At 39.3% G+C, this 16,906-nt stretch overlaps 1 protein-coding gene across 6 annotated transcripts in view; it reads left to right on the forward strand.

Annotated features, from left to right (window-relative positions):
• The first annotated feature begins 2,967 nt into the window (after positions 1 to 2,967).
• LOC129470459 (myosin-2) overlaps positions 2,968 to 16,906 on the forward strand; it is a 28,771-nt gene continuing 14,832 nt past the window's right edge. Inside the window, exons 1-17 of one of the 6 annotated variants that reach the window (XM_055258308.2) lie at positions 2,968 to 3,067; positions 3,209 to 3,251; positions 4,680 to 4,903; positions 5,002 to 5,145; positions 7,123 to 7,279; positions 8,488 to 8,515; positions 8,599 to 8,713; positions 8,812 to 8,904; positions 9,442 to 9,505; positions 9,630 to 9,728; positions 11,885 to 11,988; positions 12,517 to 12,655; positions 13,019 to 13,137; positions 13,227 to 13,376; positions 14,751 to 14,921; positions 15,046 to 15,355; positions 15,982 to 16,058. In XM_055258308.2, the coding sequence (XP_055114283.1) occupies positions 4,700 to 4,903; positions 5,002 to 5,145; positions 7,123 to 7,279; positions 8,488 to 8,515; positions 8,599 to 8,713; positions 8,812 to 8,904; positions 9,442 to 9,505; positions 9,630 to 9,728; positions 11,885 to 11,988; positions 12,517 to 12,655; positions 13,019 to 13,137; positions 13,227 to 13,376; positions 14,751 to 14,921; positions 15,046 to 15,355; positions 15,982 to 16,058 (1,974 nt within the window). In that variant the 5' untranslated portion in view covers positions 2,968 to 3,067; positions 3,209 to 3,251; positions 4,680 to 4,699. Of the gene's footprint in view, positions 3,068 to 3,208; positions 3,252 to 4,679; positions 4,904 to 5,001; positions 5,146 to 7,122; positions 7,280 to 8,487; positions 8,516 to 8,598; positions 8,714 to 8,784; positions 8,905 to 9,441; positions 9,506 to 9,629; positions 9,729 to 11,884; positions 11,989 to 12,516; positions 12,656 to 13,018; positions 13,138 to 13,226; positions 13,377 to 14,750; positions 14,922 to 15,045; positions 15,356 to 15,981; positions 16,059 to 16,906 lie in introns of those variants that run through there. The other 5 variants (XM_055258307.2, XM_055258309.2, XM_055258311.2 and 2 more) reach the window with 5 other exon arrangements.

Raw genomic sequence — 16,906 nt, forward strand, 5'->3', positions numbered from 1 at the left:
CACTTTCTACATGTCAGCACTATCCTAAGTGTTGATGAGGATCAAGTAGATGCAGAAAATATGGATCCTTTTCTGCAAAGGATTTATACGCTGTAACTTTTAAAGGCCGCCGTCACCTTGTTCTGAAGGTGACTTGAGCCATCTATTAGTGCTCTCCCGATTTCTCAGATTGTAACCTTCCTGAAGACCAGATCAGTGGCTGCTACTCTCTCAGAATCTCCTTGCATGGCATAGACAATACAAGGAGATTCAGAGAGAGTATCAGCACTCTTAAATTAGCTCATTCCCAAGCTGTCACCACACCAAAATGTGACAGATATTCCCAGGTGTGAGCAATGCAAAGTAGAAAGCCCCTGACTTATTGCAGCAGTGGTAAAAATACAATGAAATCAAGAAAAGGACACAAAGTGAATGTATGTCTTTGACCTGTTTACATAGTGGAAAAGATGATCCCGAATGACATATTCCTTAAGCTCTCGTTCTCAGAGAACATTTAACAGTCACAGATCCTGAGCCAAGTGGCACGGGAACAATTAAGGTGTGTCTCTTAATCACTGGGAACAAGGCTTTGCATTTTCTTCTTTACAGTCAAAAACAATGTATCAAGACAGCGGCTACCTATAGAACACAGTATTCACTGAAGGAGTTTACCAAATCAGGAAACAGAATATAGAACCATGGGTTGACTTAAAATTGAAGATCAGGCTGGGCGCGGTAGCTCACACCAGTAATCCCAGCACTTTGGGAGGCCAAGGCGGGTGTATCACGAGGTCAGGAGATTGAGACCATCCTGGCTAACACGGTGAAACCCCGTCTCTACTAAAAATACAAAAAAATTAGCCGGGCGTGGTGGCACGTGCCTGTAGTCCCACCTACTTGGGAGGCTGAGGCAGGAGAATTGCTTGAACTGGGAGGTGGAGGTGGCAGTGAGCCGGGATCATGCCACTGCATTCCAGCCTGGGTGACAGAGTGAGACTCCATCTCAAAAAAAAAAAAAAAAAGTGAAGATCATTTTGTAAATAACATAAAATAAGAAATATTTAATAAAACAAGGAAAATGCCCATTGGCAGCAGAGATGGAACAAGAGAATATTAAACTATTGCTGTGGGCACTAAAAATGGCTGTTTAGTTTGAAAAAACAGCTCAACAGCTCACCTTAAAACAGAGCTTCCCAACCAGTGTGTCTTGGCATCAAAAAGGTAACTGATGTGCCATAAAATGTTGATCTCTTCAGTTTCAGAATGGCTGGATGGGCAGGGGCGACCACAGCCTTGGGAGGTGGCTCCTAGCTGGGAGAAGGCTGACTAAGGGTTCCTCAGAGTGTTGACTGGGCTGCATTCGAGTTTGACAGCACAACCTATGATGCCTACAGGAGGCAAGCACAATGGTGGTATTTGCCATGTGCTGGATGGAACCAAGAAGGACTTCAGCAGCCAGCTGAGAATGTAATGCTGTCTTCTGCAGTCAAGAGACCCCTGGAATTGCTGGGAGGGTTGGTGTTCCAGGATGCCTGGGACAAGGCATGCAGCCCAGAGAGCATCCAGCCAGAGTAAAGGTGCCAGAAGGCTAAGTAGGTTGTACTGGAAGAGGTAGCTCACAATAATAGCTCCAAACCTTAGACTTTGAATAGATCAGGTACTTCTGTGTATTTGTGACTGGTGTGTCCTTTGACCAATGTAGCAGCTGATGACTTCTTTAACCCATGAAGTTTTTGAAGATTAGAGCTTCATTATCCTTTGAAATATTTGATATGAAAGAGAGTTTAAATGGATTAAAAACTTATTTTCACTATACGAGAATATTCAACATTATATTTTTCAATGAAGGAAAAAGAAGAGCTGGTAAATTTTTAAAATACTCCAACGGTTGTAAATTACTTGGTTTTCCATTTTCATCCCTCCTTCTTGGACAAAGGTCCCCGCTATGGCAATTATGAAGAATGCAGATACTGTTTGTCTCATTTTTGAAAATTTGATCAGGAAATTTGTGTCATATTTCAAGTATAAAGTCACATACAAACAAGTTTTATTCGTGGGATATAGCTCAAATTTTTCCTTAGGATTTTCACAAAGATATTATTTGTAAGTTTCTGACATATTCCGTATTTAATATTTTCCTTAATGCTATGCATATCATAGTTATTATATTTATATTACATAAAGGAATGTAAAAAAAATTAAAAATATTCTCCCCAAGCCCTTTACAGATATAGACAAATCCCTTCCACATTACTCTAGCATGCTACACTAATATTGTCATTTTTTTCTCAGCGGGCTATGACACAAAAAAATGTTGAAAAGTACTCTCTAAAAACACCTCTGCTACTAGAAAATATTCAACCTTTTTTATTGCAGGCAAGTCAAATGGGTAGGGGGACAGGAAATGGTGTGCTAAGTAGAGGGAACAACTTTGGCAAAAGCAAAAAGGTAAGCGAGCAAGGAAATTCCCGAAACTACAGGAATATTGGAATAACAGAGAGGACCTTCTATCTCTTTAAGCTGTTGAAGGCACATCGCTTAATTTTGCAGGGCTGGAAAGAAAGGACCAACAGGTAAAAATTAACTGTCACAAAATTAAAATACATATTTGTATTTTATTTATGTGACTTAACACGTGAAATATGCAAAAGTGATGCAAGGCAAGCCAGAATGGTATGCCCAGCAAAGCCAAAAGAAGTTCCGAGGGAAGCCAGGTATCCTGGCTGCCCAGCCACTGCCTTTATCCACCAGCTTGACTCTTTCAGATCATCTTCTCAAATTATCCATAGGAGATTTATCCACATACTCAATAAGAAAAATATTTCTAATTATATCCAACCATTCTTAATATGAATGAGAATTATGCGGGGACGCTAGATTGCCAAGAGGTATTTTGCCAAACAATTCCTTTTGACTTAAGAAAGAAGAGGCAGCTGCATTGTTTCCATAGCTATCTATATAAAAGAGCCCTTGGAATGAGGCTGACTCGTCCTGCTTTAAAAAGCTCCAAGGTAAGTGGGAGCAGGACCGGCCTTTCAAGAGGGACACTGGTCACACTGCCCAGTGTCAGCAGCAGCTGCTAGTTCTGGTACTGCTCCTTCTGGAACTGCACATTTTACCTCTATGAATTTTGTTACTTCTGTTTACAATAGCAAGTAATGCCATAAATGGGATTTTTTCCCCCTCGTTTTGGTCAACTAATCAAGTGCTTTTCCCTTTTCTTTTATAGAACTGTCTCACTCCCAGGCTACATCTTCTCACTTGCTAACAAGGTAAGATTTGGACTAACCAGTTCCTGGAGGAGAATGCAAGAGTCTCTGGGATGGATTTCTGTCACTTAGCAACCTTTCAGAAAGTGCTTGTCTCAGTAAATACCCTCTAACAACTGTGCTTCAGGAAAGGGGTGAGAAAGGGAGAACTGTCCTTTCAGGACAATGCACACATCCTCATTTACGGCTCAAGCATTGGTGGGGTGACATTTGAGCAGGGGAATCGCTTTGAATAAATATATTGTCTGTGCAGGAAAAAAAGAGTCTACCCTCAGATTCCCTGGCTAAGAATCTCAAATTTGATAAAAATGTATCCTGCTGTTAGAATTCATTTAGTAAACATAATATCCAACAATGTAAAATGGAAGACAATCCTTCCTTTAAACTTCTTAAAGCCCTTGTAAAAAGTCGCCTTACACAATGCTGAGTGCTGTGACATTTTTCTTATATATAATAGAGGTATTAATCTGCCCTCCCACTACTTACTGCATTTCTAAAGGGAGAGACTAGGAGAGATGATTCAAATGAGTTTCAAGTAATTTGATCATGTAATGACTGCGGTAGAATTATTTGCCAAACCCTTCATTCTACTGATACCACTGGCAATCTACAGATCACATAGAATGGAGCAAACAGGGCCTGCATGCTTCAAAGGAAAATTTGGAATAGTAAAGGGAGCCCTTAGATGTAGAAGAATGAGGTTAACGTTGGCTACTGCTTTTATCCTTAATTAGTTTAAGGGGGTTAAACTGATGAACTGTATTTAATATGCAAAAAATTATGTCAGAGAAACTATACTAAGCACCTAACCTAAAAGAAAAAAAGGTAAACAAAATTATAATCTCCAATAAGCCACTGAACTTGAACAACTCTGGCTGAACAGGTAAAGGAGGAAATAAAGTTCTTCTACATTACATTCAAGACATGGAATTTTGTGACATAATACATGACATCTTATATATAAATGGTAGCCTGAACAATTTCAAATTACTTTCTCAGTCATCATTTAAACCTCTTTTTCGAAGTATCTTCACCATATATCATGGGCTGTGAATTTAGAGAGGCAGAATTTATAATCCCTATTCTAAAGATGGAGTCACTTAGGCTCAAAAAAATCAAGTGACATACCCAAGATCACAAGCTACTTGACAGCAGCACTAGACTGTAACTCAGTTCCCAATGAGAATGTGAGTCTTGGAGGATGAAATAAGACAATGGATGCAAAGCCCTAAATACGGTATTGGGTACACAGACACCACCTGATGCATTTTCATTCTTGTGATTATGTTTGTCTCAGTAACTATAGTATGGTGAACAGTAGACCTGTCTAGTGGAATTTCCAACTGGGCCTATGAAATACAATAAATATTAAGATTTATTGGTATACATGGCCATCCAGACTCTTTAATGTGAAAGTTTTATCTCCTTTAGGACCTCTGAGTTCAGCAGCCATGAGTGCAGACTCAGAATTGGCTGTTTTTGGGGAGGCTGCTCCTTTCCTCCGAAAGTCTGAAAAGGAGCGCATTGAGGCCCAGAATAGGCCCTTTGATGCCAAAACATCTGTCTTTGTGGCGGAGCCCAAAGAATCCTTTGTCAAAGGGACCATCCAGAGCAGAGAAGGAGGAAAAGTGACGGTGAAGACTGAGGGAGGCGCGGTGAGTAGAATCCCAGGAGCTTCCCACATTTTATTGACTTTTGTTGTTGTTGTTTGGTCACTCAATTAATGTAAACGGTTATCTTTCCTGTTTATCAGACTCTGACAGTGAAGGATGATCAGGTCTTCCCCATGAACCCTCCCAAATATGACAAGATCGAGGACATGGCCATGATGACTCATCTGCATGAGCCTGCTGTGCTGTACAACCTCAAAGAGCGTTATGCAGCCTGGATGATCTACGTGAGTGTCCCCTGCCAGTGCTCTATACAATCATCCTCATGTACCCTACCATCCCACTTCTTCCACTGAGCATAAACAGGTCACAGGTAGTGACCCATTTCACTTTCATTGTAGCATAACTAGTTAAAAGGCTTCATGATTGCTATTGTAAAGCACAGCTCAACAGCCAGCACTTCCTTGTTTTCCCATCCAAAGCTGGGGAAGGCCACTGTCCATGTTGACTGGGTTTGCCCAGAAACCCTTCAACAGGCATTTGAGCAGTTACTGCTTATATTTCAATCACAGGTAATTTTCCCCATTCCTTTTCCCCACTCCAGCCGCAGAATCATCCAGAGTGAAAAGATAAACATGTTTTAACACTTTAAACTATTTTAATTTTTTTTTTTTTGAGACAGCATCTCGCTCTGTGTCCTAGGCTGGAGTGCAGTGGTGCGATCTCAGCTCACTGTAACCTCTGCCTCGTGGGTTCAAGTGATTCTTGTGCCTCAGCCTCCAGAGTAGCTGGGATTACAGGCATGTGCCACCATGCCTGGATTTTTTTTTTTTTTTTTTTTTTTTTGTATTTTTTTTAGCAGAGACAGAGTTTCACTATGTTTCCCAGACTGGTCTCGAACTCCTGGGCTCAAATGATCTGCCTGCCTTGGCCTCCCAAAGTGCTGGGATTACAGGCATGAGCCATCATGCCTGGCCTAAAATGTTTTGTTTTTTTTTTTGAAAAAAACAAATTTCACTCATTTTGACTCCCCTGAAATAACAGCAATTTGTATCTGTGTGTTCTGGTCCCTTCTATCTGGAATGTCACCTCCTCGATGAAACCTCTCCCACTTCCCCAAGCAGTGAGATGTTCTGTCCTTTCATTTCTGTCCCTGCCTTAACACTGACCATGTTTCTCCTTGATCATTCATTTACATGACTGTGTCTTACATATACTGGGGATTCCTCAAGGGACATCATCTCATTTATCTGGTCTCATTTATACTGTCTGGCAAAGGCCTGCACATAATAAACATGCAGTAAATATTTTTAAATCAAATTTATTATATTATATTCATATTTTTGCATAGTTTAGCCAGTGCTGTTATTTAGCTAGGCAACACCTATACAAGTGTACCTAGAGTTGATGGTCAGCATCCAGTCTAACTAGTTGGTGCCTGTCTTGAACCAATTGTCAAAGATTTTTTAAATCCCCCTATTGTAATCATCGTGTATATATATATATCATTTCGTGTCCTGTTTCCTTATAACTTAAAAACGTTTTGTAAATATTTCCTGAGTGTTGCTGTATACTTTCATGTTTACTTTTTTAAACGCCTGCATCAAATTGTCTTAGAAGATTTACCATAGTTCACCTAACCATTCCCTTACTGTTGGCCAGTTAGCTTATGTCCAAATTTATGTTCTCATAAATTTGAATTGTCTTAATGCTGCAAAGAAAATATAAACCATTTCCATAAAACAATAAAAGTTTCATAGCACATGTGTTTAATAACACGTATTTCTTCTTCTGCTATGTACAAATCACTGTGAAAAGCCCTGAGGAGAGCAATAAGAAAGCTGAATTGTAGTCACTTCCCTCAGGATTCTGCTGTAACAGTGTTGAACTTGCCAACTGGTTTTCACGCTGATGCCTTGAAGAAATAAGAGTACTCACTTAAAGTGCTCCTTTTTGTTAAAATTCAATTAATTTTCAGACCAGCCTGGGCAACAAAGTGAGACTTTAGCTCTACAAAAAGCACATACAAAATTAGCTGGGCATGGTGATGCATGCCTGTAGTGCCAGCTACTTGGAAGGGTGAGGTGGGAGGATTGCTTGAGCCCAGGAGGTTGGGGCTGCAGTGAGCTGAGGTAGCACCACTGCACTCCAGCCTGGGTGACAGAGCAAGACCCTGTCTCAAAAAAACATTCAATTAATAAGTTAATTGCACAAATAACAGGAAAGGTCTTTGGGTACTTATTCTTTCTTTTTCCTTCTCATAGACCTATTCAGGTCTCTTCTGTGTCACCGTCAACCCCTACAAGTGGCTACCAGTGTACAAGCCCGAGGTAGTGGCTGCCTACCGAGGCAAAAAGCGCCAGGAGGCCCCGCCCCACATCTTCTCCATCTCTGACAACGCCTATCAGTTCATGCTGACTGGTGAGTGAGCCGAATGCTTTGCAAGTGCATAAACCTTTAGAGCAGAACCATAGGAGAAAGAGACTCGAGGCAATCTCAACACATTCTTTGAGATCATCCCTTTTAGTTGAGGCTGGTGTATTTATGAAGGAGAAGGTCCAGGAAGGGGAGAAAGGCTGATTTGTAATCCATAATATTACATAATTGCTAATGATCTCTTAAACTTTGAAAAGGTCAACAGAGGCTGGCCATGGTTAGTTAGTATACTTTTGAATGACTCAGAAACTCAAATAAATTTGAGCAAAAATACAAATATTTCTGTGTATGTATACACACGCACACACTCATGCACACACAATCACACATACAAACTGTGTCTCCGTTACTATGAGCCAAAAAACGGAAGAGTAAAACTTGTCTCTGTAGTTTTAGCCTCAGCATCCTAAATTGTGACAGATTAAACAGTCTCTCTGTATGAAGGATGGCACAATGCTATCGCCCTTTGCCCGGAACCAAACTGAACAGGCTCCAGATTGAAGGTGTATTTGGTATTAAGACAGGTAGATGTTGAATCTGCTTCCTACAATATAGTCTTGGCTAGACCAATCTAAACTACTTGTGGCACCTTGAGAAGGGGCTTAGAGAATTCCTGTTCAGACAGTAAAACATCAAAACAAAATTTTACCTTTTCCTAAAAATATGACCGAAGCCGTATTTCTAAAGCTATCACCTTTACTGTACTTAGTCCTTTTCACACACTAAAAATATCTCTAATGCTCATTCTTCATTACGTCTTGCACCCATAATATATACATCCCTAACTTAAATCATCATCTAAACCTAACCAAAGAGCCAAGTCTACTTTCGGTGTTTATTTAGTGATAGAGTATTAAAAAGAAAAAGTCTGGTGCTTCAGGAATACACAGCCATGTGGTCATCACTTATAGAGTGGCATTCAAACATTTTCCTTCATCTTAGAATTTTTTTCCTCAAAGGAAATATTTCTTGGAAGATTTGAATATAAAACTGATAAAGGTAGTGGTGTTCTGTTTAAATGGGTGGATGTGTGCTAAAGTTGGGGAGGGAGAAAGTGGTAGGTCTAGAGCCTGCCAAGCCCTAAAGGTTGCAAAGTCCAGACTGAATAATACTAAGTTCATTCCATTTTACTTTACTTATCATTGACAAATATGTAAGAAAACAGTATGAAATGTCTATAATTTCTTTTGTAGACCGAGAGAATCAGTCAATCCTGATCACGTAAGTAGATTTTATGCTTTCTTTACATGGCTGTGATAGCTGCTAGCTTTGAGACCACATCTGATTGAGTTTTGATTTGACAGCGGAGAATCTGGTGCAGGGAAGACTGTGAACACCAAGCGTGTCATCCAGTACTTTGCAACAATTGCGGTTACTGGGGATAAGAAGAAGGAAGAAGTTACTTCTGGCAAAATTCAGGTGAGTCTGATTGTCACAGTCAGAATCCAGGCTCTGTCGGGACTCTCAGGTAGGAAATTCCCAAGCCCCAGATGCAAGGACTGCTCTTGCCTTTGCAGGGGACTCTGGAAGATCAAATCATCAGTGCCAACCCCCTACTGGAGGCCTTTGGCAACGCCAAGACCGTGAGGAATGACAACTCCTCTCGCTTTGTAAGTCTCTTGGACACGCTAATAGATGCTGTTCGCTGGTCAAAATTTATGAGATGTTTGTAATTACATTCTCTGAATCTTTTTCATTCCCATTCTATTACATCATCGTTCTTTCCGTTTCCTCTGAGCATGTAATAACATGGATCAAACCCCATCTTGAAGGATATATGGCGTTTTTCCCTTATCTGTCACGATCTACACTTATTCACAATTTTAAAATTTTATTTTTAATTTACAAATAATAATTGTACTTATGAAATACAATGTGATGTTTTGATATATGTTATGTGTACATTATGGAATGACTGACATGCTAATTAACGTATCCATTACTTCACATACTTAATAAATATTTACAATTTTTAAATCAAAGATAAAACTCTTCTACTTATAAAATAGGAGATACACCTTTTTCTACCTGATACAAATACTCTCTGAATTCATTTAATATTAAAGTACCAGCATCAAATGTTTTGAATTTCTCAAAGATTTAATATTATATAAAAACAAGGTAGTAATATTAGCTTTTATTTCAAGGGTAAATTCATCAGAATCCACTTTGGCACTACTGGAAAATTGGCATCTGCTGATATTGAAACATGTAAGTGTTCAGATATCCTTAAAATCATTTCTGATTCGTATGATCTAAAAAACTGACCAAAAATCAAATTCACATGTCACATGAATTTTTACAATTTTCTTATTTGTTATTTGTTTCCTTCCAGATCTGCTAGAGAAGTCTAGAGTTGTTTTCCAGCTTAAGGCTGAGAGAAGTTATCATATTTTTTATCAAATTACATCGAATAAGAAACCAGAACTAATTGGTAAGAAATGTCATAATTCTTTTCCAGAATTACTGCATCAGTACCTATCAATGCATAGTCCAACCTAGTATTCTATGACTGAATTTTGTCAAGTTTATGTGCCTTTTTATTTTTTAAATAGCTTTGTGAGTTTGGCAAAAATTTATATGTGCTCATTAGAAAAATTCAAAGGAAAGCAAAAGGAAACCTGAAAATAACATCTCTAATTCCTACTACTATGAAATAACCACCATGAACACTTGGATGAATATCTCTCTAGTCATTTTCTGTATACATATCTCTACATATAGATACATACATACAATTTTCATTACTGAAATCACGGTTACATGCTCTCCTGTAATCTACTTTTTTACTGAGCAATTATGTATCATAGCTTTTTCCATGTCACTAAATATAGCTCCACATCATTATTTCCAATGGTTGCATAGTGTTCTATTCTAGAAATAAGCACAATTTACTTAACCATACCCTCTTTACAGATAGATTATTTCCAGTTCTGGATTGTATATAATCAACACTATAGTGATACAACTTTTCCCATTATGTAATTATCCTCTTTGGATTACAATAGTTTTGTTTGTTTGTTGAGATGGAGTCTCACTTTGTTGCCCAGGCCAGAGTGCAATGGCGCAATCTCAGCTCATGGCAACCTCCACCTCCCAGCTTCAAGTGATTCTCCCTGCCCTAGCCTCCCAAGTAGCTGGGATTACAGACATGCACCACCATGCCTGACTAATAGTTGTGTTTTAGTAGAGATGGGGTTTCACCATGTTGTCTAGGCTGGTCTCGAACTCCTGACCTCAGGTGATCCACCCACCTTGGCCTCCCAAAGTGATGGGATTACAGGCATGAGACACTGTACCCAGCCATTTTTTTTAAAATAAGGATTTATAAAAGCACCATGACATCAACTTCAAGGTGTTCGCGATGGTGCCTAATATCCTTTAAACCCCTCTCCAGTGCCCGTCAGTCATCAACCAAGCATCATGTGATATCAGGGGAACCCACCCCTGATAATTCAACATTATTTCACATAGGTTCTTTTCTATTTCCTAAGTGTTGGCCAGTCTGAGAAATAAAGGGAAAGAGTACAAAAGAGAGAAATTTTAAAGCTGGGTATCTGGGGGAGACATCACACATCGGCAGATTCCGTGATGCCCCCCAAGCCACAAAATCAGCAAGTTCTTATTAGTGATTTTCAAAGGGGAGGGAGTGTATGAATAGGGTGTGGGTCACAGAGATCACACGCTTCACAAGGTAATAAAATATCACAAGGCAAATGGAGGCAGGGTGAGATCACAGGACCCGGGCGAAATTAAAATTGCTAATAAAGTTTTGGGCATGCATTATCATTGATAACATCTTATCAGGAGGCAGGGTTTGAGAGCAGACAACCGATCTGACTAAAATTTACTAGGCGGGATTTCCTCATCCTAATAGGCCTGGGAGCGCTAAAGGAGACCAGGCTTATTTCAACTCTTATCTACAACTGTAAAAGACAAACATTCCCAGAGCAGCCATTTTAGAGAACTCCTCCTAGGAACGCATACTCTTTCTCAGGGCTGTTCCTTGCTGAGAAAAAGAATTCAGTGATATTTCTCCTATTTGCTTTTGAAAGAAGAGAAATATGGCTGTGTTCCACCCGGCTCTCAGGCAGCCCGACCTAATGGTTATCTCCCTTGTTCCCTGAACATTGCTGTTATCCTGTTCTTTTTTCAAGGTGCCCAGATTTCATATTTTTAAACACACATGCTTTACAAACAATTTGTGCAGTTAATGCAATCATCACAGGGTCATGAGGCAACATGCATCCTCAGCTTATGAAGATGATGGGATTAAGAGATTAAAGACAGGCATAGGAAATCACAAGAGTATTGATTGGGGAAGTGATAAATGTCCACGAAATCGTCACAATTTATGTTCAGAGAAGGCAGTAAAGACAGGGGTAAGAAATTATAAAAGTATTAATTTGGGGAACTAATAAATGTCCATGAAATCTTCACAATTTATGTTCTTCTGCCATGGCTTCAGCCAGTCCCTCTGTTTGGGGTCCCTGAGTTCCCATAATATAGTGCCTCACAATTTGTCTAGAAATCTCTTGTTTTAATGAAGAAGATAATTATGCTTATGTTTGTTCTGTTCTCTGTACTTAGAAATGCTTCTGATTACCACAAACCCATATGATTACCCATTTGTCAGTCAAGGGGAGATCAGTGTGGCCAGCATCGATGATCAGGAAGAACTGATGGCCACAGATGTAAGTAGAACACAAGAAAATTGGAATTGTTATGGTAGGTCAGAGTAATGGTGATCCAGATAAATATTCAGTGTCTAGTGGAAATGGCAAAGGAAGATTCCAGGATGCAAATGGACATGCCCCTTGGAGTCAAATGAAAAGAGTATGATGTGCCCCTATAGCATTTTACTTACCCCTTACATTCTTCCAAAGATCTATCATTTCTGAAAATTTCTAAACTATTTTTTTTTTTTTTGCAATTGACTTGCATTAGATTCCTACCATCTCTCAAAATAACAAGTTCCTTAGATTTACTATCCTTGTTCTCTGTTCTAAGTTCCCGTTTTGAATCTTCAGAGGGTATGCACCTATAATTCTAATGCTCTGTGCTGGCCTTTGGTTGACCAACTCTCTATATACCCAGTCTAAGGTGTTCTTTGTCTCCCATTAGTATTGGTAGTTTCCTCAGGCCAGCAATGGGAATGTGCAGTATTAACGGTAAGCGTGTAGATCACAACCTAACAGCTATCCTATTGGTTATATTGACAGAGTGCTATTGATATTTTGGGCTTTACTAATGAAGAAAAGGTCTCCATTTACAAGCTCACGGGGGCTGTGATGCATTATGGGAACCTGAAATTTAAGCAAAAGCAGCGTGAGGAGCAAGCAGAGCCAGATGGCACAGAAGGTATCAACTAAGTCACCCCCATGATTTTGCATTTGTTTGAAAATCACATTCTTAACTTGTTACCTAGGAATTTTCCTAGGGAAGGTAAATTCACTTTTAAGAATTAAGTTTTAAAGTATCTGTATACCTAAATAATGTGCAATGGGAAACACAAGCACTAGGTAGATGTTTCCTATAATTATTGAAGTTCTTTAGGGCAAACTACCCCATAAACAAAAACTTGAACTTAATGAACAAATGGGTAAGGATACTCAGAAAGAGATATTTGAAACACTGCACAAAATACTTGTAGTTTAAAAAATATTTTTAAGGAAGTGGGTTTCTTTGGGCCACAATAACATTGTTCCTCTTTCTTCTTTTTAGTTGCTGACAAGGCGGCCTACCTCCAGAGTCTGAACTCTGCAGATCTGCTCAAAGCTCTCTGCTACCCCAGGGTCAAGGTCGGCAATGAGTACGTCACCAAAGGCCAGACTGTAGAACAGGTAGGTGCATAATTCAAATTAACTGCCAGGGATGAAAACATTTTCACAGGCCTCTAATAACTTTGAGAGTTATAATTTTGTCTTTTAAGGTGACCAATGCAGTAGGTGCTCTGGCCAAAGCCGTCTACGAGAAGATGTTCCTGTGGATGGTCGCCCGCATCAACCAGCAGCTGGACACCAAGCAGCCCAGGCAGTACTTCATCGGGGTCTTGGACATTGCTGGTTTTGAGATTTTTGATGTGAGTTTGTAGCTGGTTGGTGAGAGGATTTTACAGTAAGGCAATGGAAATATCTATATGAAGGAATTAGTGAAGACTATGACCTTTTCTTACCACTGTCGAAATTATTTTAAGCCTTAAAAGAAAGTAACTGGGCAGTTATTGTAGTACCAATTCCACTTCTATAAAAAACAACAATGCACTTAATAAGGACTCCCCAACTTGTTATATGATACAAAGAGAGTTCTGAATTAGCTTAGTATAGTGGGATTGAAGGTCTATTTTAAGAAATACTTAGAGACAATAAGAGCTGAGAAATGTTAATAATTTAGAGTCAGCAGTAACAAATGCAATTAGCTTTTAAGACTCATTAGTATGATATCATGAAATAAAAATTCATATTTGATTACGAAATATATTTTTCTTGATTATAGTTTTCAAGAAGTTTATTTTTTTTTCTAATTATACAAGCAAAACTTAGGGCATTGCAGGGGATATAGAAGGTCCCAAGGAAAAAGATTCCACATAATTCTACTATTTATATATAATGTTAACATTTTGGTGATTTTGTTTTATTTTGTTTTGTTTTGAGACGGAGTCTCACTCTGTCACCCAGGCTGGAGTGCAGTGGCGTGATCTCGGCTCACTGCAAGCTCTGCCTCCTGGGTTCACGCCATTCTCCTGCCTCAGCCTCCCGAGTAGCTGGGACTACAGGCGCCCGCCACCACACCCGGCTAATTTTTTTACATTTTTTTTAGTAGAGACGAGGTTTCACCATGTTAGCCAGAATGGTCTCGATCTTCTGACCTCATGATCCACCCGCCTTAGCCTCCCAAAGTGCTGTTCAGGGAATTTTTAAAAATACAAATGTATATTGTCATACTTTATATAATACTTGGTATCTTGATCTTTTTTTTTCATTTCACATTAAAGAATAACAGGGGTGGCAAATTATTGTTCACTTGCCATGCTGACCATGTGATTGCCACGCAAGATAGACTCCTCCCAGCCAGCTTCTCATGGGTTGCAAGTTGGCTCCTAAATGAGTCAACAGAAAACTGTAAACCTTCTGGAAAATGTAGAAGATAATGGGAATAAACACAGGATGATTACGTAGGTACTCAGGAAAATACCTGAATAAACTTAAGCAAATGCAGGAAAAGAATATCATAATGGTAGGATTTTCTACAAAATGACAGCAGAAAAATAGTAGCTTCCACATGCCCTCAAACTTTCCATACTTTTCACCTTTTATTTCAAAGCCTCTTTAACCCAGTGATTTTAACATCTGTAATATAAAGGCTCTTGGACACATATTTTTAAAATGGAAAAGTTCTGTATTTTAAAAAATACTCAATTTGCTTAAGAGAGAAGTAAACATATCTATTTACTTAGTTCAACAGCCTGGAGCAGCTGTGCATCAACTTCACCAATGAGAAACTGCAACAGTTTTTCAACCACCACATGTTCGTGCTGGAGCAGGAGGAGTACAAGAAGGAAGGCATCGAGTGGACGTTCATCGACTTCGGGATGGACCTGGCTGCCTGCATCGAGCTCATCGAGAAGGTTGGTTTTGCATTTCCAAAACCATATTTTGTGGCAACTATATTATTCACTGCTTTTTATTTTAATTCTATAGACAGGAAAAAAAAAATAGAAGTACAATTTTGTGTTGTGATCTGCTTTTTAGCCTATGGGCATCTTCTCCATCCTGGAAGAGGAGTGCATGTTCCCTAAGGCAACAGACACCTCCTTCAAGAACAAGCTGTATGACCAGCACCTGGGCAAGTCTGCCAACTTCCAGAAGCCCAAGGTGGTCAAAGGCAAGGCCGAGGCCCACTTCTCTCTGATTCACTATGCTGGCGTTGTGGACTACAACATTACTGGCTGGCTGGAGAAGAACAAGGACCCCCTGAATGAGACCGTGGTTGGACTGTACCAGAAGTCTGCAATGAAAACTCTAGCTCACCTCTTCTCTGGGGCTCAAACTGCTGAAGGAGGTAATGCTCAAATGTTAAAAATACTCTCTAGGTATTACAAAATGTGATGTTAAATTGAAGCTAGTGATCTCTTAGGCCTGGCAGAAGGGTTGCAGACCAAGCCCCTAGTTCCTCCAAGTATTGAATAGATAGGCAGCCTTGTAATTACACATCTGTGGCTCACTCCACTACTGACAGGAGCCCTATTGCAGAGTCAGAGAGGATTATCAGGCTCTCAACCAATGAAAAGCCTCAGCTTCTACGATTCTCTCCTACTTCTTCCTCCACATCTGCAGGATATATAGAGTATCTGAGGGTATAAATCTTAGGCAACAGAGTGACAAACTTCCACCTCTCAGTACTAGCTTCTATTGATGATTTTTGAAGTTAGCTCCCCACATGTCCTAATATTAGGGAATCCCTCTCTATGCGGTCAGGTGAATATCCCTGGCCTCATTTCCCACTGGAGAAAGAATCACAGATAAGTGGCTGCAAACTTAGTTGAAAAATAAGATTCATTCAGGCTCAATCAGAGAGGCCAGCTGGGTAGAAAAAAGGCTCCACTCGATGAACACAGAAATCAGCAAATAGGCAAGAAATAGCCCTGCCAATTCAAAACTGTATTTCTTTTCTTCCTTTTTCTTCAGAGGGAGCTGGTGGAGGGGCCAAGAAAGGTGGTAAGAAGAAGGGCTCTTCTTTCCAGACAGTGTCTGCCCTTTTCAGAGTAAGGAAGAAATTGTTTTTGACATTCTCCAATTACTGTGGGATTTTTTTTTTTTACATGGGTCTGTTTTTCTGAACTTCTATTTTTGTTGTAAGGATATATTTATCTATTCATATACTAATATCACGTTACATTTATTAAAATTACTTTGTAATATGCTTTGACATATCGCTGGGCAAAATTCACCTCATCTTTTCTTTTTTTAAATTTATTTTTTATTTCAATAGGTTTTGGGGAACAGGTGGTGTTGGGTTACATGCATAAGTTCTTTAGTGGTGATTTCTGAGATTTTGGTGCACCCATCAACAGAGCAGTGTACACTGTACCCAATGTATAAAATTTGCTTTTAAAAGTACAAGATCATTCCATGAGTAGTTTAGAAAGGGACTGATAGTAACTAGTGACTCTGTTGATCTAACTTTGGAAAGAAGGGATTTAAATCACTCAGAAATTATTAGTTCACTTTTCATGCTAAGTCAAATAATAAGAAGTATTTTATAGAAAATTTTATAGACCGTAATACTCTGCCATTCATAATCTAGCTGAGCCATGAAAAAGAGCAATGACATGAACTCAGAGAGACTAAAAGACATCAGTATGGCTAATGAACTCATGAATTCTAGCAGCAAATCTGCAGTGCAGCTAATATAGTATCCTTGCTCTTAATCGAGTCAATTTTCAATTATAATTGGTAGGATTGCTCCCCTGTAGATAATCTCTATCCCCTAAAAATTGATAGAGCTGGAAAAGAGGAGCTGTATTATAAGGAAAATGTCCAAATGTGGTGCAGGCTTCCATTTCCTTATTGGAGAACTATAGAATTTATTAGAAGAAAGAGCGATCATCTC

The sequence above is a fragment of the Symphalangus syndactylus genome, chromosome 20 (assembly GCF_028878055.3).
Source record: "Symphalangus syndactylus isolate Jambi chromosome 20, NHGRI_mSymSyn1-v2.1_pri, whole genome shotgun sequence".
Taxonomy (NCBI): Eukaryota; Metazoa; Chordata; class Mammalia; order Primates; family Hylobatidae; genus Symphalangus; species Symphalangus syndactylus.